This window comes from Cibotium barometz, chromosome 6 (assembly GCF_041138505.1).
Source record: "Cibotium barometz isolate CiBa-2024 chromosome 6, ASM4113850v1, whole genome shotgun sequence".
NCBI lineage: Eukaryota > Viridiplantae > Streptophyta > Polypodiopsida > Cyatheales > Cibotiaceae > Cibotium > Cibotium barometz.
In genome coordinates, this window is record NC_141051.1 from 57656524 (window position 1) to 57679715 (window position 23192).

Here is a 23192-nt window from a genome sequence, read left to right on the forward strand (position 1 = left end):
GATATGAACTACATCTGAATTAAAAGCTACACTGCATGTCATAAGCTGAAAAGCACATACTGTTAAACCAGCACCTCAACAAGAAGCTCTAACAAGCAACTTAAAGTAGTACCAAAGAAAGACTAACTTCCATTTTGAAGAAGATATTGAGGTTTAGAGTTGTTTACAATCTCTTCAAGAATAACTCCCCGCAGATTGCTATGTTCACAGTTTATTGGTGAGTCAGACCCAACCCGACCGGCAACAGTCACTACCAATGGGAGTGCTTTGCAAGCAGACTCTAGTAAAGTTGCTGCAAAGGAAATAGCAAAACACAATCATTGCCTAAAAATCAGTTAAATATTAAGTGAAATAAAAAGGAACATTTAATGCAAGCCTTCTGTCACCGAAGCATCAAAATACAAGTTGTTGATATGCAAAAACGCAATGCGCACACAACCCCCCCCCCCACCCCCCAAAAAAAAAAGAAGTTTTGGAGGAAAAAAAAGTGACGTGGCAATGGTGACATGGCACTAACACGTGGCAGGCTAGCAGCGCAAGGTCACCTTACAAGCTTGGAATGAAGCAACTAGCTTTTGGAAAGCAAAAGATTAAAAGCTTTTTAATTACTAAAAAGAGAAGAGCTTTTATTATTAAAAAGATGCTTTTTGGACTAGCCCAAAGGCCTGCCCCCTTCTCATACATGCTTCCTACCTAACACGCTGAACACCTGACATCATTCCAAAGGAAGACTCACAGTATGGACTGGCACTGCTTCATGTGCAAGACAATGCACACCTGACCAAGACCATGTCCAGGACTTGTACACCTGACCTTGGATGCTTAGAGTGGAATCCTGGCTAGCTCGTCCATGGGACCAATTTCCACTCCAGGTCTTGCACCTACTTTTATAGATATGTCCACGTGGCATCCAAGTGCAAGACGCACGTGACACAAACACTTGGTAGCGGCTGCCTACACACTTTGGCACTACTTTGGAGTGCATGGCAAAGCAACCTCCTATGTCTCTCTGGTGGACATAGGCAACTACTCTTGCACTCTCTCCTACACCCGAGCACCATCCCAATTGTTGCACGGCCACCCCCATCTGCTAGCCGACTTGTACCTGCTATACAGAAACCCTGATCTGTGCATACGGACTGTATGGATCCATAATGTACATGCGTGTACAGCCTGTCAAAAAACCTACTCTGCTGTCAGAAACCCTAAAATCCAGTTTTTGAGTGTTTCTGTAACTTGAAAACCTATAAAATTGTTATGGTAATTAATTTATTGGGTGATCCAATAAGTAAAAGGAATATCTTGGGTGACCCAAGGGTGATTAATTTGGTTGTGAGTAAATCCAACCAAGTGTGACATGTGTGACGCTTGGTTGTGATTAAGTTCAACCAGTTGTGGCACATGTGAGACGTGTGGTATACATTTGAATACGTGTGGTATACATTTGAATACATGTGATGCGTATGAAAACATTGTGAGTGAATCCAATGTATGAGTTTGATTGTGAGTGAGTCCGATCAACTCTAAGACACGTGTGATGCGTGTAAAGGTTCTATGAATTTGATCGTGAGTGATTCCAATCAACTTTAAGACACATGTGATGCGTGTGAGGATTTGTGGAAGTGAATCCACTTAAATACATAATTACATACTTTGTGAATACGTGTGACGCGTATGGAAACATTGTGAGTGAATCCAATGTGGGAACAATTAATGTGTTTGATCACTCTTGTGTGCTAATAGTTACAACCAAGGACGGTTATTCTTCTCAAACAGGAGGACTATCACGGGAGTGAGATTTTTCAAAATATTTTATCATGGAAATGAATCTAATTAATTATATGTGTGATGCATGATTCATGTGTGAAGCATGGTTATGAATGATTTCCATTTGTTATAATAATTTTTGTGAGTGATTCCAAAGCAATTGTGATCTAACATTGTGGATTATGTTGAGTATAGATCATGGGTTCGAGACAACCAAGGTGGACATTGGACGAGATTATCTAGCCAAGCACATGTGCGCCATATATTTAATTTTGTATGGTGTGACCCAATGTACATATATTGGGCAAGGTTTATTTTTTATGAGATGCTTTAAAAGCATTGGACTAAGATTCAATTTTGAAAAAGCCCACTTCACACATGACATGGCAAACATATACACTGGCAGAGTAGAGGATGGGCTCCTACTCATGGATCCCCTGGCACCTATGGATACCATTACAGCCCAGCTGGCATCACTCCTACACACAGCTGCATTACAGAGCTTCCCACATCGTGTCCACTCAGGAGAGCCTGCGAGATCTGGGACTATGCCCCAAAACAGATGGTATGATGACGAGTGCAGAGCCCTATACTCACGGCTCCGCATACAAAGAGCCTTGGGAGCCATCACAGAGCAGGAGTCGAGGAGAGAGATGAGGAGACTTACTCGCCGCAAAAGGCGGGCCTTCGCAGAGATACAGGAGCTAGAGATCTTCCATTTCTTCATGAGTAGAGATAGCCCTATCTCATGGCGGCACTTCAGAGAGTCCCAAACACCGACACCCATTGCAGACCCACAGACATGGCACACATATGCAGAGGGCCTATACCACGCCCCACAGCAGCCACCTATACCTCAGCTCCACAGGAGCCTCGACCTACCACAGCTAGCTTCTTTACCCACTCGATGGTAAAGGAAGCTATCCGCCGCCTACAGCACAGACGGGCCGCCGACCATATGGGCCTACAGGGTGAGCATTTCATATATGCAGTAGATTCTTTGGCTCCTTTTCTTGCACACCTGTTTAACAGGGCACTGGCAGAGGGTTTGCCTGCAGAGTGGACGATGCACACCATTGTGCCGATCCACAAAACAGGGGATATGCTCGATCCGAGCAACTACACGGACGGTTATGGTTGGCCACGTGTTAGCCAAACTCTATGGTGCAGTGTTCGAGCAAGAGCTTACCTTATATGCTGAGCGAGCAGGTTTACGCTCATTTGACACAGTACCACGAGAGAGGCTCTTTCACTGCTTGCAGTCTCTTGGCATATCAGCAGATATAACATTGGGCATCTATGCATTATATGAGCAGGTTTTGGGGTGAGTCAGATGCCCAGGAGGTATGTCCGATACTATTGCTAGCACCATTGGTGTGAAGCAAGGATGCCCACTTTCCCCCACGCTATTCGGGTTATACATTGATGAGGTGGCTGACTTCATTACACGGGGAGGCGGAGATGGAGTTGATCTAGCAGGTACCTCAGTACATATTATGCTTTATGATAATGATATTGTATTAGTGTCTGAGTCTCCAGGGGGTCTGCAGCAGCATCTACATGCACTCCATGATTTCTGCACACAGAGGGGTCTTACTATGAACCTTGGGAAAAGTCTTTCATACATCGAGACAGGGTAGGAGTCAGCTGACATTCACTCTCGCAGGACGCCAGGTGGAGGTGGTGACATCATACGTGTACCTAGGGGTTACCTTCTTTACAGCAGCAGCCACGCACTTCACCATGGGTTCAGCAACCAGAGCTAGATTGACACGGGGATATGCAACATTGGCTATGCTAGAGAGACAGTGCCACCAGGCGCATTTTCAGGAGCCCCGGACGAAGGGGTGGCTATTTAACACATTAGTCGCACCGGCACTGATGTATGGAGCAGCGGTATGGGCGCCAAGCCTTGCTACCCATTGGTGGACACAGATAGAGAGACCACAGGCCCTCATGATGGCACGCATGATACGCAACAAACCGTCAGTACCTCATGACATTATCCGAGCAAAGTTTGTTGCGCCTCCTATGATGGTAGAGGCCATATTCCAGACTATATGCCTGCTAGACAGATTCAGAGAGATGCCACAAGACAAATTGTCATACAGAGCTTTTGAGGCATCTAGACAACTGGCTGAGGTAGGAGACAGAGGATCATGGTATGCACAGGTCACACATTGGTTCTCACAGCATGGCCTAGACATGGATCATCTACCACCAGTCCAGTATGACAGGGATGCACCACATATCCGTCTCTCTCATAGTGAGAGGAACAAAGTATTGAGATAGGACCTATGGCAGCTCTATACACGAGAGACATGGATATCGCCTACACAGCCTCTTCCACCGAAGATGCTATACTACAGAGATCACTTCATGAGTATCACTGATGATGGATTTATAGAGAGGCTTAGATACATGAAGGGCTTTTTACCACACGGCTCCCGAGTGGCTATTGGTCAGCTTAGAGTTTCATCACATCGATTGGAGATCGAGACTGGCAGAGCAACACGGATCCCCCGAGACGAGAGGGTATGCAGATTATGCAGAGAGGAGGTGGAGAGTTAGGAGCATTATGTATGCACATGCAAAGCATATACAGCCATGAGAGAGAGAGATCCCATTTTATTCAGAGAGCCACATTCCCTACGCCAGATCTTTGAGGAAGCAGACCAGCGCATACTGGGGAGATTCATTCTAGACATACAGCGTCACAAAGAGATATCATTACAGGCTCAAACAGCTCCAGAGGGGGGACGACAGACACAGATTACTACATTTTTTCACAGATCCATCCCACTCCCAACCCCTACACAGCAGGGAATTACTCTCCAGAGAGCAGAGACACTCAGAGCTCGCAAGAGACAGAGGACATGTGACTTGGTTGAACACAATGCTAATCAATACACTTAAATACACTAAGATTTGAAGGACACTTGCTCAGATGCAAGAAGTAAATTGCTGAATTGACAAGAGACACACAATGAGCCGGAACGGCCGACCCCTCCCTTGAGTAAATTGTATTACTATTGGAGAAATTCAATACATAGCTTCACGGGCATCCATTGCCAAATCCTCCATGCCAATGCATATGAAATTCAGCATTTAGAAAACAATGGTATGTCGATGTAGATCACCAAGGAGCTGCCTTGATGCTCGGCCCGACTTCAGTGCCCATATTCTCTACCATTGGCTCTATGTTCTACCAAGCAAGGTAGCAACATCTTCAAGAGCACATAGGACAAGAGAAATACTACACAGGGTAGCTAAACAAGGAGTCCTGTCCTTCTACTGAATAAGTAATCACAACACATTGTCCAATTAGCTTACCAGTCTTCATAGAAGTTGTTGCAAGCGGAAGCCTTCGCGTTGGAAGCTTTAGAAGTGTTGATATCTTCGATTTGCCGCAATCCTTCGCGACAAAAGTCTTCAAGAGGATGAAGGGAACCCTGGGAAAGCTTCCCCTATGGTTCAACTTGAGAAAGGAAGACTGAAATTAGGGTTTTCAGCAAAAAGACCAGAAATTACAGCAAAAATGAGAGCTGTTTTGCTGAATTTCAGTCATTGGGAATGAGTAGGAGAGTGATTAGCACTTGGAAACACTCTTGGAAGCTTGGAAAACACCCTAGCAAGTTGGGTATGGCTATGGAGAGCTTGGAAATGGAGAAAAATGGTGGAAAAACATAGTTTTCAGCCTCCAAAAATCCTCATGAGGAGAAAACACGAATTTTCTCTTAATAAGTGAATTGGGGTCCAATCAGGTGAGAGGACATGGGGAGATGCCCATTTATGAGTAAAAAGGGAGGATCAGGTCCTGGACATTGAGTCTTGTCCGCCTCGGGACTTCAATGAGTGTGAACTTGGAAACGGTCATAATTTATAAGTGACTTTTGGGCGCCCAAACTTTAATGAAGTGGGAACGCACTCACTTATAAATATTGGCTAAGTCCTAAGGGCTATTTGAGCCTAGATTGGGTAATACTTACCACCTGTTCACATGCCACACAACCATGTCAGCAGAGCAGACAGTTTCACACGCACGGTTCACGGGCGGGCGTCCCCTTACCCGGAACTACACATTGGTCAAGCAAGCATGAAAACAGCATGCAATTTCATTTGCAGGCAAGCACATAAAGATGCTTTGCAATGCAGCATTGCCATGAGCAATTTCCGTTCATGAAACCATATAAGACCAGGCGTTTCCAGGCAAGTATATGCGATACCAGACCTAGTGGAAAGCCAAATCCTCCATGCGTTTCCGGGCATGTACACACAGGCACAAGTCCCAGCGGAAAGCCAAGTCCTCCAGATATTCCGGGCATGATAACATCAAGTCCCAGCGGAATATCATATCCAACTATACAGCATGACACGTGTCAATCACATGCATAGGCACATTCCATAAGCCATGGACACCAATCCAATATGTACATAGTGTGAAAGCAAGAGTGAACCATTCGGGTGGCCAAATGGTGACATTCCAGCGGAATATCATATCCAACTATACAGCATGACACGTGTCAATCACATGCATAGGCACATTCCATAAGCCATGGACACCAATCCAATATGTACATTGAGAAGTCCAATTTGGTGCCCATATTATCAAATAAGGCCCGCCAAAAGAGACTTGTAGTCCTGGGATCTCTATCCCCCACAATGGACTTCGGCATTCCATGATGTTTGAACACTTGTGCAAGATATATTTTAATCATATGCTCAGCTTTGATGGTCTTTTTGACCGGCAAGAAATGAGCTTGCTTGCTAAACCTGTCTACAATTGTCCAAATTGCATCATTACCCTGTTGTGTACGTGGCAAGTCCATAATGAAATCCATTGTAATACTTTCCCATGGCTGCGTGGGAATAGGTAATGGCTGAAGCAAACCTCGTGCCTTTTGCCAATCAAATTTGACCTTTTGAGTGACAGGTGATACATGCACGTACATGTGTCTCTATGTCCTTCCGCATACCTGGCCAAAAGAAATACCGCTCAATCATGTACGTAGTAGGCATTATGCCTCTATGACCAGCATATGGAGGAGCATGGCACTCATCCAAAACCTTTTGCCTCATGTCAGACACCACACATAGGCAATTATCTTTCATGAGATAACCCTCTTTGATCACATATGAGGCATGTGCATGACTAGCCATCAAATCAGCCCAAATAGTGGCAAAATCAGCATCCGTATGATACAAATCACGCATGGTAGACAAGTCCCCATGAGAGGCAACCGAGATAGCTACTACATACGGCTTTCATGACAATGCATCGGCCACTACATTCTTCTTTCCCGGCTGCAAGATCTGAAAATGAAACATAGTGAGGAAATTGGCCATCCTCATATGCTTCTCTGATAACTTAGTTTGAGTAAGAAAATACCTCAAACTCTGGTGATCTGTCTTCACAGTGAAATCAGTCCCAAGAAGATAGTGTTTCCATATAGCCAAGAGCTCTTTCTCATAAATGCCAAGAGATAGCTCTGCATCATGCAATCTACGACTCTTATAAGCCACGGCATGTCCCTCTTGATTAAGGACAGCCCCTATGCAATTTCCAGATGCATCACATTCCACACAAAAAGGCTTTTGCAAATCCGGAACGATCAACACTGGACTATGAGTAGTTGCATCTTTCAATTTGAGGAATGCATCTCTCTCTACATTAGTCCATTTGAACACGGCCTTCTTCTTTGTCAAATCATGCAAAGGAGAAGCAATCCATGCAAAGTGCCGAATGAACCTACGGTAGTAAGAGCATAATCCAAGAAAACTACAGATCTCATGCACCGAACTCAATTCGGGCCAATTCCGAATTGCATCAATCTTTGCAGGATCCATCCGCACTCCATCTTTGGACACAATATGCCCAAGATAATGTATCTCTGACAAGAAGAACTCACTCTTCTTTGCATTTATGAAGAGTTTATGCTTATGGAGCCCTTCAAAAACAATAGCCAAATGAGCTTTATGCTCTTCTTCGGTCTTCGAGAAGACTAGGATGTCATCAAAGAAGACACCTGTAAATTTCTTGTACCCACGGAATATGCGATCCATCATTCCATTGAATGTAGCCGGGGCATTTGTAAGACCAAAAGGCATAACAAGATACTCATAAAGCCCGAATGCTGTCCTGAAAGATCAATTCGGCTAAAGCATGCCGATCCATCCAACTTGTCAAGGATGTTGTCTATGCATGGAATCGGAAACCGATTCTTGATGGTAAGCTTATTCAAAGCTCTATAATCCACACACATACGAAAGGATCCATCCTTCTTTTGAACTAAGAGGACGGGTGAACAATATGGGGAAGAGCTTGGCTGAACCAAACCCTTCTCAAGAAGCTCATTTACTTGCTTCATGATCTCCTCTTTTTGGGATGCACTTACACGATAGGCTGGCCTATTAGGTGGTGAGCTAACCGGCACAAGATCAATGCGATGATCTTCCTGTCGTACAGATGGTAACTCATTTGGTAACTCATCAGCAAAACAATCATTGTGCTCTTGCAAAAATTTCAGCCTATCATTACAAAGAGTGTTTACATGTACATCATTTTCCTCAACAGGATCTCGTACAAAAATCAAGTACGCAAAAATACTCTTTTTCATTACTTTCTTAATTTGTACATGAGATACAAGGGGAATGGAATCACCCTCTTCACCAGCATCAATTACATGTTCTCGGCCTTTATGCATGAAGGTGATCCTGTTAGTCTTGTAAGCCTTGCACGGATCAATACGTGTATGCCAAGGCTTTCCAAGCAATACATCACAGCCATTCAAAGGCGCCACAAGAAAATCCTCATGATCCACATAGCCTTGAATGTGTATGCGCAACTTGCCAAAAATAGGCATGACCTGCACTTCTCTACCAACAAAGGCAGCCCCGGCTTCAATTTGAGGACCCATGTCCTCCACTTCAATACCCAAAGCAGCTGCCATCTGAGTGGATATGAAATTCTCCGTTGCACAATCATCAAACATAAACAAAGCGGGCTGATTCTTGAGTTGTCCCCAAGCTTTACATACAACCCTATCTTTGCTATCATGTGAAGTGTTGCCCTGCACATCCGGAACCATATGCACATTAGGCTTCGGTACATTAGCATTTTCAGCTTTGTTCTTCTTATTTGGGCATGCTCTTGCCATGTGCTCAGTGCTGCCACAAGTAAAGCATTTGCCTTCACACATATATTGCTCCTTCTCAGCACTAAGACCAAAGTTTGCCGGCTTATAAGGGCACTTTTTAGCAAACTTATTTTCAGCTTTTGGACCTGATTTGGCTTGGTTTTGGTCCCTTTTAGGTGGCTGTCCATCATTTTGCAGGTTTTGGACAGCCCTCTCTTTGCCTTGAAAGGGTTTAGCCTTAATGGATCGACTCAATTTGAGTTCCAATTGCTCGGTGGCGGTGGCGGTGGCGGCTGCGATTAATTGGTGTAAGATATGACCAGGACACATTTGTAATCCCGCTTTGTACACGGGTTGCAATCCCGATTGAAACCTTCTCTTCCTTTTCGCCTCGGTGACATGCATAAATGGAGACACCTCCAAGAGCACTTCCCAAAACTTTTGTACATATGCATTTACCGATTCCGCCTCATTTTGCTTTACCCAATCCCACTTCATTGTTATCTCATTCAATGCATTGGGAGGCAAGAATTGAGCATAGAACCTCTCCTTGAACTCTTCCCATGATCTAACAGGATTCGGTGAGAGCTTCTCCGTGAGCCACCAATGGGCAGCAGTGCCTTTCATGAACATGCTTACATGCCGGATCATGGATTTTTGAGTGAAATCCTCATCACTGAAAGCAATATCAAACTGGGCAATAAAAGCAAGTGCCTTTGATGCATCATATTCCCCATGATATTCACAGATTTGTCTCCAGCTTTGAAGTCACGAGACTTTGATGCATGTGTGTGCATCTCAACATGTTTTCCCCCATGTTTGTCCATTGGGATAGCCCCTGTAATTGGCATCATTTTTGGACCAAAAGGTGATGCATAAGGCATAAATACATATGCCCTGTAAGTATGAGGCATGGCTGGCCCCTCAACATGCATTGATACATTTTCAGCCATAGTTTCTCCCTCACGAGCACACTCGAAGGCATGAGTGGCATGAGAGATACGCGGAATACCTGCACCAACAGAACATTGCAGCCCATGTTGCATGTGTTGTGCATGTACATTTTCAGCCGGCAATGGCATTTGACATACATTTTGACCATTGCCATAAACATTGTATCTTTCACGGGCTACATGAGGTATTCCTGCATGGCGTGAAGTCACTGATTGTTCCTCTCCCATCGCATGGAGATTCATCCTCTTAGACATAAGTTCTTGTTTGGACACTTGTGGGGATTCCAAGACATGTGGGATGGTTGCCTTTTCTGCATAGGCATCCTCGGTACGAGCCAAGTATGCACGTGCTGCATCCCTCGGTTGCATGTGCAACTCTTGAGCAATCATTGCCATTGCATGATCCATATAAGATTCAGCTTTCTTGGTCTTCAATCGATCATGTACCAATGGATCCTCGCGGCGATAGAGATTCAATTCTTCTTGTTGTGCATGGAGAAGAGCCTGCATACGAGTAAGTTCAGCCCTCAAGACTATGGACTCTTCTTCTTGCATCTTCTCTTTGCCATGGGACGGCTGTCCCACATATTCATGTTCCCTATTGTGCACCACATGAGTTTGCTCATCCTGTAAAGCATTGGAGGCATGCATTTCATTGTCCCTGCCTCTTGTATTAGCATCTCCAACATTCATTGTATGGCTGTCCATAATGTTCTAAGTGTAGAGTTCACGGTGATCGTCTCTCACGATAGAAGTAAAAGAGAACCGTATGCTCTGATACCAATGTGACTTGGTTGAACACAATGCTAATCAATACACTTAAATACACTAAGATTTGAAGGACACTTGCTCAGATACAAGAAGTAAATTGCTGAATTGACAAGAGACACACAATGAGCCGGAACGGCCGACCCCTCCCTTGAGTAAATTGTATTACTATTGGAGAAATTCAATACATAGCTTCACGGGCATCCATTGCCAAATCCTCCATGCCAATGCATATGAAATTCAGCATTTAGAAAACAATGGTATGTCGATGTAGATCACCAAGGAGCTGCCTTGATGCCCGGCCCGACTTCAGTGCCCATATTCTCTATCATTGGCTCTATGTTCTACCAAGCAAGGTAGCAACATCTTCAAGAGCACATAGGACAAGAGAAATACTACACAGGGCGGCTAAACAAGGAGTCCTACCCTTCTACTGAATAAGTAATGATAACACATTGTCCAATTAGCTTACCAGTCTTCATAGAAGTTGTTGCAAGCGGAAGCCTTCGCGTTGAAAGCTTTAGAAGTGTTGATATCTTCGATTTGCCGCAATCCTTCCCGACAAAAGTCTTCAAGAGGATGAAGGGAACCCTGGGAAAGCTTCCCCTATGGTTCAACTTGAGAAAGGAAGGCTGAAATCAGGGTTTTCAACAAAAAGACCAGAAATTACAGCAAAAATGAGAGCTGTTTTGCTGAATTTCAGTCATTGGGAATGAGTAGGAGAGTGATTAGCACTTGGAAACACTCTTGGAAGCTTGGAAAACACCCTAGCAAGTTGGGTATGGCTATGGAGAGCTTGGAACTGGAGAAAAATGGTAGAAAAACAGAGTTTTCAGCCTCCAAAAATCCTCATGAAGAGAAAACACGAATTTTCTCTTAATTAGTAAGTGAATTGGAGTCCAATCAGGTGACAGGACATGGGGAGATGCCCATTTATGAGTAAAAAGGGAGGATCAGGTCCTGGACATTGAGTCTTGTCCGCCTCGGGACTTCAGTGAGTGTGAACTTGGAAACGGTCATAATTTATAAGTGACTTTTGGGCGCCCAAACTTTAATGAAGTGGGAACGCACTCGCTTATAAATATTGGCTAAGTCCTAAGGGCTATTTGAGCCTAGATTGGGTAATATTTACCACCTGCTCACATGCCACACAACCATGTCAGCAGCAGCAGACAGTTTCACACGCACGGTTCACGGACGGGCGTCCCCTTACCCGGAACTACACATTGGTCAAGCAAGCATGAAAACAGCATGCAATTTCATTTGCAGGCAAGCACACAAAGATGCTATGCAATGCAGCATTGGCATAAGCAATTTCTGTTCATGAAACCATATAAGACCAGGCGTTTCCAGGCAAGTATATGCGATACCAGACCTAGTGAAAAGCCAATCCTCCAGGCGTTTCCGGGCATGTACACAAAGGCACAAGTCCCAGCGGACAGCCAAGTCATCCAGGCGTTTCCGGGCATGTACATAAAGGCACAAGTCCCAGCGGAAAGCCAAGTCCTCCAGATATTCCGGGCATGATAACATCAAGTCCCAGCGGAATATCATATCCAACTATACAACATGACACGTGTCAATCACATGCATAAGCACATTCCATAAGCTATGGACACCAATCCAATATGTACATAGTGTGAAAGCAAGAGTGAACCATTCGGGTGGCCAAATGGTGACATTCCAGCGGAATATCATATCCAACTATACAGCATGACACGTGTCAATCACATGCAAAGGCACATTCCATAAGCCATGGACACCAATCCAATATGTACATAGTGTGAAAGCAAGAGTGAACCATTCGGGTGGCCAAATATGGTGACAGGACACCTGGCTTTCGGACACCATGTCTATACCAGAGAGAGTTGACAGAGATCAGAGCTCAGTTTCACAGAGAGGGTGCGGAGTGACTAGCTCGCTTCAGAGCAAACCCAGGCATGTTCTTCAGGGAGCTGTGGACACCCCCTTCATTGATGTATACCATTTTATACCCCCAGTATGGTACAGGATGGAGCTAGCTAGGTTGCATATCATGATTGTATACTCCATGCATATAGCTTTGCATTCTCCTAGTAGTAGAGCTCCATCCCCTCCCCCACTCATTGTACTTATTGCACACCCAGATTCAGCTTTTTAGTTCAGTACTTTTTCATTTTGTTGGGATGACAGAGAATACCCCACACAGGTACACTGATTTGTCTCATAGGCCGAGTTCGATCTTTTGGAAGACGTTAATAAAATCTTTCTTTCTTTCTCTCTCCCATTGAATGGACGGCGACGGGCGACTTCTATTCAAATTTCTCCTCGCCGAATTCGCGCTAGGCGCTGGATTTTTCTGCAGGGAGCGCCGGCTGTTTGATGTCAAGCTTTAATAAAGCTTTATATGAAAAAACCTTTGGACAAAAGAAGCTATGTTTATGTGAATTTTGTGAGCCATTAGATCAAAATTTGGATCAAGGGCTAGGAAGAAAGCCACCTTTTTCACAAAAAACCACTCTTCTTCTCCCAAAACCACCCTTCTCAATTCAAATCCTTTCCCTAATCCAACCGTATGGATGAAATCATCAAGAGGAGGAGCAATTGAACCTATAATCGGATTGCTAAACCAGTAAGAGTGTTTGAACTCCATAATCAAGAGTTTTATTTGCAGGCAGGTCGGCCACCTGGCCAAGGCCTGCCCTCGCAGGAGACCCCGACCTTCACCGCAGCAGCAGGCCCCCGATGGCCCGCCCACAGATGCGGCTCGGCAGGCAGCCTCCGGGACACCTGGTCAGCCCACAGAGACCTCGGAGTGGCAGCCTGGACAGGGGCGCCGTCGAGGGAGACAGCCCCAGTAGCACGCCCAGAGACCGATGTAGTAGCAGCCACAATCTCAGCATCACTGGGTTCCCATGAGGAACAGCTTTGCTCCCCTACAGGAGGAGACCCCAGCGCCGACTGAGGACCAGGAGATGCTGGCACTCCACTTTGATCGTCTCACACGGGAATGAAATGAGCTTGCTTACTGAACCTGCATATGATAGTCCAAATGCCATACTTCAGAGGGGGGCTGATTATGAGGGATGACATTCAGGAGACACTCACAGAGGAGTGGTTCACGCCTCTCGAGCCAGTGGCCCCACGATGGATGGGAGCCTTTACACAGTTGGAAATCCTGATTGCTGTCAGAGCTTGCACTGAGGATGGTAGATGCCTCTACTATGAGATCCAGGATGAGGGCAGACTTCAGAGAGTGGAGGTGGAGTCGCCTTTGGTTGTAGAGTGCATTTTTCAGAGGATACGGGTAGTGGCCGCCGCTTCTCGGAAGTGGCATATTGACCCAGACCCCTGCAGATGTGGACTCTGATTGGCACATATGGGCATATGCAGCGCGCCCCTTGGCCCGGCTCCAGTGGGACCCTGGCGAGCACGAGTGGCATGATCCTTATGCATCCCCCGAGGCCACAGAGATCACCTTTTTCCAGTATACTGTTCGGTTGGGGCGACATATTTTGACGGCGAGGAGGATGGTCTCTCCAGCTGCATCAGAGCATTGGCGGCTACAGGGACTTTCACAGGAGTTCCTGGAGGATTTTTGGACCAGGCTCTGGGCTAGTCGACAGGCACGCAGGATCTCGACTTTCCAATGGCTGGTCGCCCACAGGGGCTCTACAGTTGGCACCTGGCTTGTCTACAGCGGTCTTCCGGCGGCCTGCATCCGATGCGGCCACCCTATGGAGACACAGAGACATTGCCTATGGGACTGTCCTCAGGTGCAGCAGATTTGGCTGCGGATGCTGTGCATTCTGGCCCCCCTCTCTCCAGAGGGTATGTATACGTGGGGTGTCGCTGCTTGGTCGACTTCGTCAGGGCCTGCTATGGGCTATGAGACGGAGCAGGACAGCCAGGCCATCAGATTCATTAGGGGCCAGCCTCGCCTGGTTCCTTCACCGGATTTCTCGTCCGCCGACTGGACACAGGAGAGGGATCTACGATGGGAGCTCCTCAGTAGCCTCACCATCTGGTTCACCTGGAGAGCCCAGTGTTTCAGGACCTTTGAGGGGAGACTGGAGCCATCAGCAGAGACTGTTCGGGGGATTTGGCAGGAGTTGATCCACACCCTGCGAGGACAGTATGACCGCATCCGGGGCGACTCGGATGAGGCGATCTTGCGGCGCCAGGCCTTTCACACCACTTGGCGCAGCGGCCCCTTCTATACCCTAAACGCGGGTTCCCCCCGCTGGCACTACAAGCCACCTGTTTGGCTTTTCCCCCCTCCTATTGTATGATATAGCCCCTCAGTTCTTTGTACTGATATTTGTACTTTTCTGCACCTAGGGAGAGTCTCCCTAGCTGCCTTGCTTGGTTCTCTGCTCTGTTTTCTTATGAGCAGGAGAGGATCTTTTGTAGCCCTACAGGCGTTTTTATATAACTAATGAAAGGATCTTTTCTCGAAAAAAAAAATACCTAGAGTCACCTTTGACCCCAAGTATGAACATTTAACAAATGTCCTGCACACTGACCACCATGCCCAATGTTCACTGGCTCTTCCCACACCCTCCAGGTCCCCTAGGGTTAGGGTTAAGGTTTACAAGCACAGAGCTAGGCACGTGACGAATTGCCCAAAATACACAGGGCCGTGACAAAATACTTCAAACTTCATGTACGGTTCGCTTTGGTTGGATCCATGCGTACCCCCTCCTTGAATACAATGTGACCAACATAGTGGATTTTTGATAAGAAGAATTCACTCTTTTTACCATTAATGTAGACCTTATGACTACGAAGTTCTTCGAACACAATAGCCAAATGTTCTCGGTGTTGTTCCTCATCTTTGGAAAACACAATGATATCATCAAAAAAAGTACCTGTTAATTTATTGTGTTTTTTAAAAATCATGTCCATCATATGATTAAATGTGGCGGGCCATCATATGATTAAATGTGGCGGGTGCGTTGGTAAGTCCAAACGACACTACCAAAAACGCATAAAGTCCACACTGCGTACAAAAGGTAGTTTTATGCACATCTTGTGGTGCCACATGTATTTGATGATAGCCGCTCTTGAGATCAATTTGGCTAAAGTAGGCTGCACCTTCCAGCTTGTCCAGAATGTCATCAATGCATGGAATGGGAAACCTATTCTTTATCGTTACTTTGTTAAGAGCACGATAATCCACGCACATTCTGTATGTACAATCTTTCTTTTGCACTAATAACACAAGTGAACAATAAGGAGAAGAGTTGGATCGTATCAACCCTTTCTCAAGCAAGTCATTTACTCACGCCATAATCTTCTCTTGCTGACTAGCACTTACCATGTATGGAGGCCAATTGGGCGGTGTGCTTCTGGGTATCACATCAATACAATGATCTTCAGGACACTCGGGTGGTAACTCACCAGGCAACGCATCTCAAAAACAATCACTATAGCAATGTAAGAAGTCTACACACTCTCAAGTTGGTTGGTCAACATTCACTATTTCATGCTCAGCATTCTCTCTTACAAAAACCAAGTAAGAACAAGCTAATTTCTTTATTACTTTACTAACCTATACATGACTGACAATTGGAATGATACTTCGTAGAGTACCGGCATCTCTAACAATCTCTCTACCACTATGCATAAAACTGATCTTCTTGGCTTTGTATGATTTCTTTGGTTCCATGCAAGCATGCCAAGGCATTTCCAACAAAACATCACAGTCTTTGAGAGGAGCAACCATACAACTCTCATGATCAAGATAGCCCTGTATGTGAATGCAGAGTTTGCCAATAATTGGCGATACATTAACTCCTTTATCCTCAAAAGCTGCATTTGTATCCATTTGAGTGCCATAGTCTGATACATCCAACCCTATAGCAGTGGCCATTTGCACAGAAATGAAATTGTCCATGGATGCATCATCAAAGAGAAATAATGCAGGTTGATCTTTCAATTGTCCCCATGCTTTACATATAAGTCTCAAAGAAGAAATGTGTCTTGTGTTTCCCTATACAACAGGCACGGCATTTACATGAGGCTTCTCTATACCACTGCCTGCATTCTTTGGGTTTCATGGACACTTAAGATATATGTGATCTTTACTACCACATCCAAAACATTTTCCATCATGTACATAATCCATCTTTTCCTGTTTTGACAACCCATGGTCATTACGTGTGGCCCCTAGCTTCTTAGATGAGCCTTCCTTTGCATCCTGGGCATCTTTCTAATCACTTTTTAAGGGCTGTCCACCCTTTTTCTGGTCATAACCAGCCCTCTTCTTACCCTTGAAAGAATCTAAAAATGGCTTAAATTTGTCTTGTTTCATGTGTAACTTTTCAACACCGAATGTGTTAACTGCTAAAGAGTTTGATTTGGATACACCTCGACTCTCAAGACTCAATTGAATGATCGGATGGAAACCAGACTCAAACTTTCTTTTCTTCTCTTCATCACAAAGTGTCATGAAGGGGGTAACTTTCAGCAATACCTTCCAATATTTGGTAATGTAAGTTTGCACTGACTCCCCATCTTCCTGCTTTAACCAATGCCATTCTTTGCGCACATTTTTAGCAAAGGTAGGAATTGAGCATAAAACTCAATTTTAAATTCAGCCCATGTGCAAGCCAAGGTGGAAAGGTACATAAGGTACGGTACGAATTAGGTACGTAAGGTACGCATTCAGGTACGGGTTGAGATTTTGAGGTACATAAAAACATAAATAAATATACTATTTAGTATATATATATATACAGAAAAATGAATGAAAAACTGCAAACTTTAAATTTGAAAAACAATTCATTTCTGAACAACAACACAATTACCAAAATGAGAGCTATCAGTAAACAAAAGCATAAATAAGTTTCACGCAATGGAATCACTCAAACGTTCAATACCCATGACTCAAATGCCACAGGTTACATACTATAAGCAATCAATCAAAATTTAAAAGTTAAAAGACAGTTTACTATCTAGAGAAGCCAAAAAATCACTGCACATTGCAGAGCGCTCAATGATCAATCCACTTCATCACCATCAGATGATGAAGAAGATGAAGATTCAAGATCTCCATCTCTCAACATATTTCCTACTCTGGCTCTGCAATGGCGGTACGGAACTAGACCTTACCGTACGGATCCATACGTGACAGCCCCCCCCCCCCCCCCCCCCTTTTCCCCAACTGGCCTTTGGCCCAAGATCCTCCCATAGTTACCAATTTTTCACCCCCTAGGCACTTCTTTATCCACCCGTAGGCGATGCTGCCAAGGAAGCACCAAGAGGGGTTTTGAACCCAAAGAGGTCCTAGGCAAACACTTTCACCACTTGAGCTATCACCTCATTGGCCATCTGTGGCAGTTTTTAAAAACATTTTCAGCCAAAAAAAACCCTAGGCTGGTCGCCGTCGCCGATTTTAGCCATCTCCACACTTTGGGGACACCCAAGCAGGTGAGGATACATGCACTTTCTTGTTTAACTTATGTGTGTGTTTGATCGCACGATAAGCACATACTTTTGGTACTAACAACTAAGTAGTGAGAGATGATGATGAGGCAGTGCCAGCGCCGCTACGGGGTAACCGTACACTAAAACGTACCTTATCATAAGGTCCATACGTATGGATGCAACCTTGGTGCACGTAGCACTATGATCCAAAAGTTTGACCATCCACCAATCACAGTTGTGTCTTTTAGATGCATACCCACATGCCTAAGTTTAGACTTCTCCGAAAAGTCTTTATTATAGAAGGCAATTTCAAATTGCCGAATAAAATCAAGATTTCAAATTTAATATCCTTATCCCCCGACTTGAACTCTCTAGCTCTCTTCTTTAAATGAGATCTGCCATACACATCAAGTTAGTAGAATCAGCATGACGGAAATGCTCTCGGCATGTGACAGTATGATGGGAATGAGATATAGCCTCTTCTGAATCACCTAAATCTGAATGTGCTTCCAGGCGAGAAGCCCTTCTTCCACTGAAGTCTTCGGATACATCCTTTCGTCCTTTCAAATAGGAAATAGCCAATTCATGGGTTTCGTATCCCATCTCTACTGCCATAGCCTCAAAGGCTGCATCATCTGCTGAAATTTTTATCTTTATACTTAAAACTTTTTGCACATCAGGTCTATTCTCAAAGACAATCATTCTATTGTCTCATCATGATAGCGTCTAACTTGATGCCTAAGAGCTTCCAACTCAGGGATCTATAGGAGCAGTTCCAACAATGCCTTTTGCATATGCCCTCTCCTACTCAAGAGGAGTGTGAGTAGTTCCAACAGATCCTTCTACATGTGCCCTCTCCTACTCAAGAGACTCAGATGTTATCTGTTCTATATGCTTGGCCAAATTTTCTGTATGTCCCAAAATTCGTCCTTTCTCAGGCACTGAAGGAAACCAATGCTCTCATACCAATGTCACAGACAGGCACGTGTATACAGAAACTGTTTGCCAAGACACAGCATACATACAGTATCCTTCACATCATAGACATGTTCCCATACATCTATCACAAATATCAAGAACATATACATCATGTAAACACCAAGAGATAGCTTTGCACATGACACAGCACTAGGGGCGGAAGTTGGGCCAGCACACACCCCCCCCGCCCCCGGCGGCCCCTGCCGAGGTATCTTTATTACCAACAGAGTATTTTCTTGTACAAGTTCTGGGTGCCCGGGAGATTATCCTCCACCGTCAGCACCAGATTTATCCAAATCAGTGTAATACAGAAAAGAAAAGAAAACAGGTCCTTGGTCACCAACCCAGGGCAGAGCACTCAACAACCCCTCTTATAATTACCTCGGCAGGCCCACCCAAGTGTTAGTACATGAGCACAACCGCTAGCTTAAAGCTGTCTACACAGCTGTTCGCACAACCAGCTATGTTTCAAGCTTTCTGGCCACCCGTAGGTTCCACCGGATCATACATAAGTCCTCCATGTTTGCCCGGAGCAACTTCCTCTCTGTCTTCATGACTGAATTCAGCCTGCATACTGTCCAGACAGTCCCGGACAGCCCTCTGACCAAATCGTCTAGCAACCTGTAGAGAAGGAGGAGAAGGTGTCGAGCAGCCCTGTATAAACTTCCTGTGCACTCAGCCAGCCCCAAAACAGCAAGAAAACTGCTCTGTGGAGCCCTATATGCAAGTCGACCAGCTGTCCAAAGCCTGTAAGCAATTTGACCAGCAGATAAAGAGAGAAAACAACAATCGACCAGCTCTCTTATGCCTGTTTTTTACGTCAACCAGCCCTATGACACATGTAGAAGCAGTCAACCAGCCCTATGACACCTGTGTATGCTGTCCAACAGCCTTGTGCCACCTGTAGAAGAAGTCGACCAGCTCTAACAAGCACTAGACTCCCCACGTGTGGAACCTACATGCCCTGCAAGTAACCCTGCCTTGTCCAGCAAACTAGGGTTCCCAGAAAAGCAACTCGTGGGCTTTTAAAATATCTCCCCAGCCTCTTTTAGCAGCTCGTCAAATGCCCGGGTGCCCACCACTAATAAATGGCCTCGGTACGTTATTATAGTCCACCCTGATGTGAATTCACTTACAACTTAGAAGTTTGTCTACCCATATTTTAATGAGTTTGAACCTGTAACCATAAACTTTAGTAAATAATTAAATGGAGTTAAGTGTGCACACTTACCACCTACAAAACACATAAAATCATTGCCTTAGTCCGAAACAGGTGTGCACACACGCGTCCACGCGGTGTCCAGGCGTCCCCGATGCCCATGGACATTCACATGCAAAATACCAGGCAATGTCCAAGCAACAAAATAAGTCACACATGCAAGTGCATTTCACAAGCATATGCTTGTGCACAATAATTTGGATTAAATATCCCAACTTGCCATTTTGTACACCAAAGTAGTCCCGACCACGGGCGACGCCCATGCAGGATTCAAAATACTCACCAAAGCAACTGCCCTTCCACGAGTTCACATAACTCACCAGGGTTACCACCCTTCCATGAGTGAGTCCATCGTGCTCCTGGATACTCCAAGACAACATCCTAGAAATCCTTCTGCATGTTGTAGCTCTCTGGAGGATTGTGACACTAACTATGCTCATTAGAAGCTGAATATGCGGGTGTGGTTCATTCATAAGGGTTTGTGGAACATTGTGCAAAGCAATGAGAAGAAGCCTGAGCATCTTCAAACCTCGAGACATTGGACCCAGGCTCAAGAGGATGAATTTCTTTCGGAACTTGAAGACTGGGAAGATTGCGATTCCAAGGCGCGCTCAATGCTTGCGTGGACCATTATGAAGGAGGTCTCACCGGCCGTGCAAACCATAGACAGTGCACATGAAGTTTGGTCCAAGTTGGAGGATCTCTACACTCGGGATTCCTCAATGCAGGCAGTTACTTTGCAAGGTCAGCTCTATAATCTGGTGTTTCCGGCAGGCAGTTCTATGCAATCGTTTGTTATGACGGCCAAGGTCATCCATGACCAGTTTTACTGGCATTGGGTGTTGTCTTGTCCTCTAGTTGGTTGCACTAATCCTCAAGAAGCTTCCTCCAGAGTACGATGTGATTTCTTGGGCTTTGTAGTATCAGGTCACAGAAAGCAAGCTGAATTTTGATAACTTCAGCTCCCTTCTCTTGGAAGAAGAGTCTCACAAGGTAAGGTCACGGTGTCTCTTAATGGTCAGGATCAGGCACTTGCTATAGTGCAAAAGAAAGTTCAGAGTTAGTGATACTCTTGTGGGAAGAAAGGTCACTTAGCAAAGGATTGTTCTTCTGTTGTTGGGAGGGCTTTCTTGCTCTCATGTACTATCAAGCATGCCCCCACCCAGTGGATATTTATCGAGACCCTCTTGACGCATCCTTTAAGAACAGATTTGCAGCTAGCCTCTTCTGAGCCTGGGCCACAGTTCAAGTGACGCTCCTTCAATCCCCCCTATTGTTGGCAAAAAGCGCTGGAGGCAACCTTTGATTTGGAATGCCCTGATCCATCCCCCCACCGCACACCCACTCAACTCCTGCACCCACATTCCCTGGGCTACCCGGAATTCAAGCTAGCAATCTCTAGGCTCTTGGCTCCATGTCTCGGAGCCCCTCACATGCCCCCACCCCCCAGGCATGGTCAAATTCCCTCACAACAGTGGGGGGAGGATGATGTCATCATCCTTGACATCAACCAACTCAGCCATCCTCCTAGAGTAGCAAACCCTAAAACTCTCCCCCATCTTCAGTAAGGGTAGTAGCCTTCTCTCACCATGACATTCATCTTGATCCTCGACCTCAGAGAGAAACTTCCACCCGCTTTCAAGATTCACAACTCATGCCCTCTCCTCTCCGGTCCTTTTCTCTGTTGCCCCCTAATGCCTCCAAATGATCGCAAGCAAGCTTGCTAGAAACCAGCACAAGCCTGCCAATTTCCTTTTATAATGCCTTTATAAGCCTTACTTAAAGCTTGACCCCAAGCCTTCTCTTCTTCTAAGCCTAGAGCCTCTACTCTTCTTTCACTTTCAGTCGCGATGGTAAGCATTGATAAAGTTGCATAATGCGAAAGCAAAACATCAGAGAGAGGGAGAGAGGCGCAGAGAGAGAGAGAGAGAGATATCACACAATGAACAACTTTGTATTATAGCATGAGGCTTTACAATGGCAATACCAACCAACAGATAGATGTAGAGCAATGCGCCTGTGAATTGGATTGGATACAAGTGATGAGAGAAGGAGGGCTTCATAAGATAAGAAAGAGAAAAAAAGAATGAAGAAAGAGCAAAGAAAGCATGATAAGGTCAAGCATGGCTATGTGGCATGTGGAATAGATGCATCTGTGAAACTTTAGCGAACTTGAAATCAATATCTAGAATCACAACTTGGGGCTAAGTTTTCTATCCCCATCTCGTGCAAACACCATAATCTCGCTAAGCAACTGGTCTCTGCAATTCTCAATTACCGCATACATACCTAAATCTTTGAGTTGATTGACTCTCTTGACCGATCTCAGAGCAGTGGCATCCCTGCCATGTAAGACGAATTAATGATATCAATATGAATGCTTTTTATTAAGAACCAAAAACTGTCTAAAGAAAATAAAATGGATTATGGAAAGTGAAATTAGGTGCGATCATTGCCACAGAAACAGAAGCTATTTTACTTCTAAATTACCGGCCAGTGTTGCGGGACAAGCAGTAAAGGGCGGCTCCGCTGAAGCAGAAAGTAAGCCCGCCCCAGGAAAGCATGGCCTCCGCTGCTATGGTTGTTGAATAAGCTTCTCGCTCTGGCCTGGCCCATGCGCAGATCAGCTCCTGTTCACGGTAAACATTACTCAATAAAGCATAGAACTTACGTCGTCAACCTTTTGAAGGTTATTCTTCAGAATTTGCAGCAGTTTTCATAGTTAGGGGTGGTAGGATGATTTAAATACATCAAAAAACAGGGAATAATTCAATTTTGTGCAAGGTAAACGTTTCTTCAAAAAAAAACAAGGTTAAAAATATAGGGAAGTCTTCTACTAAAATAGATTTTTCAATCTCTCTCTTCACACCACAATCACATACATTTCCTATTTGTACATCTTGAATAGAGATCGTCTGGCCATTTTGGCATTAAGTCTTTGTTCAAGTGAAGCGCTTACCT

General features: G+C 45.0%; 1 protein-coding gene across 4 annotated transcripts in view; it reads right to left on the reverse strand.

Moving 5' to 3' along the window:
• Positions 1–22973, reverse strand: part of LOC147637894 (E3 ubiquitin-protein ligase SP1-like) — an 87809-nt gene extending 64836 nt beyond the window's left edge. The window contains exons 1-4 of one of the 4 annotated variants that reach the window (XM_086799729.1): positions 22912–22944; positions 22722–22838; positions 22521–22573; positions 168–292 (exon numbers count right to left, since the gene is read on the reverse strand). In XM_086799729.1, the coding sequence (XP_086655855.1) occupies positions 168–292; positions 22521–22573; positions 22722–22795 (252 nt within the window). In that variant the 5' untranslated portion in view covers positions 22796–22838; positions 22912–22944. Of the gene's footprint in view, positions 1–167; positions 293–22520; positions 22574–22721 lie in introns of all 4 variants that reach the window. The other 3 variants (XM_086799730.1, XR_015266109.1, XM_086799731.1) reach the window with 3 other exon arrangements.
• Positions 22974–23192: the final 219 nt, after the last annotated feature.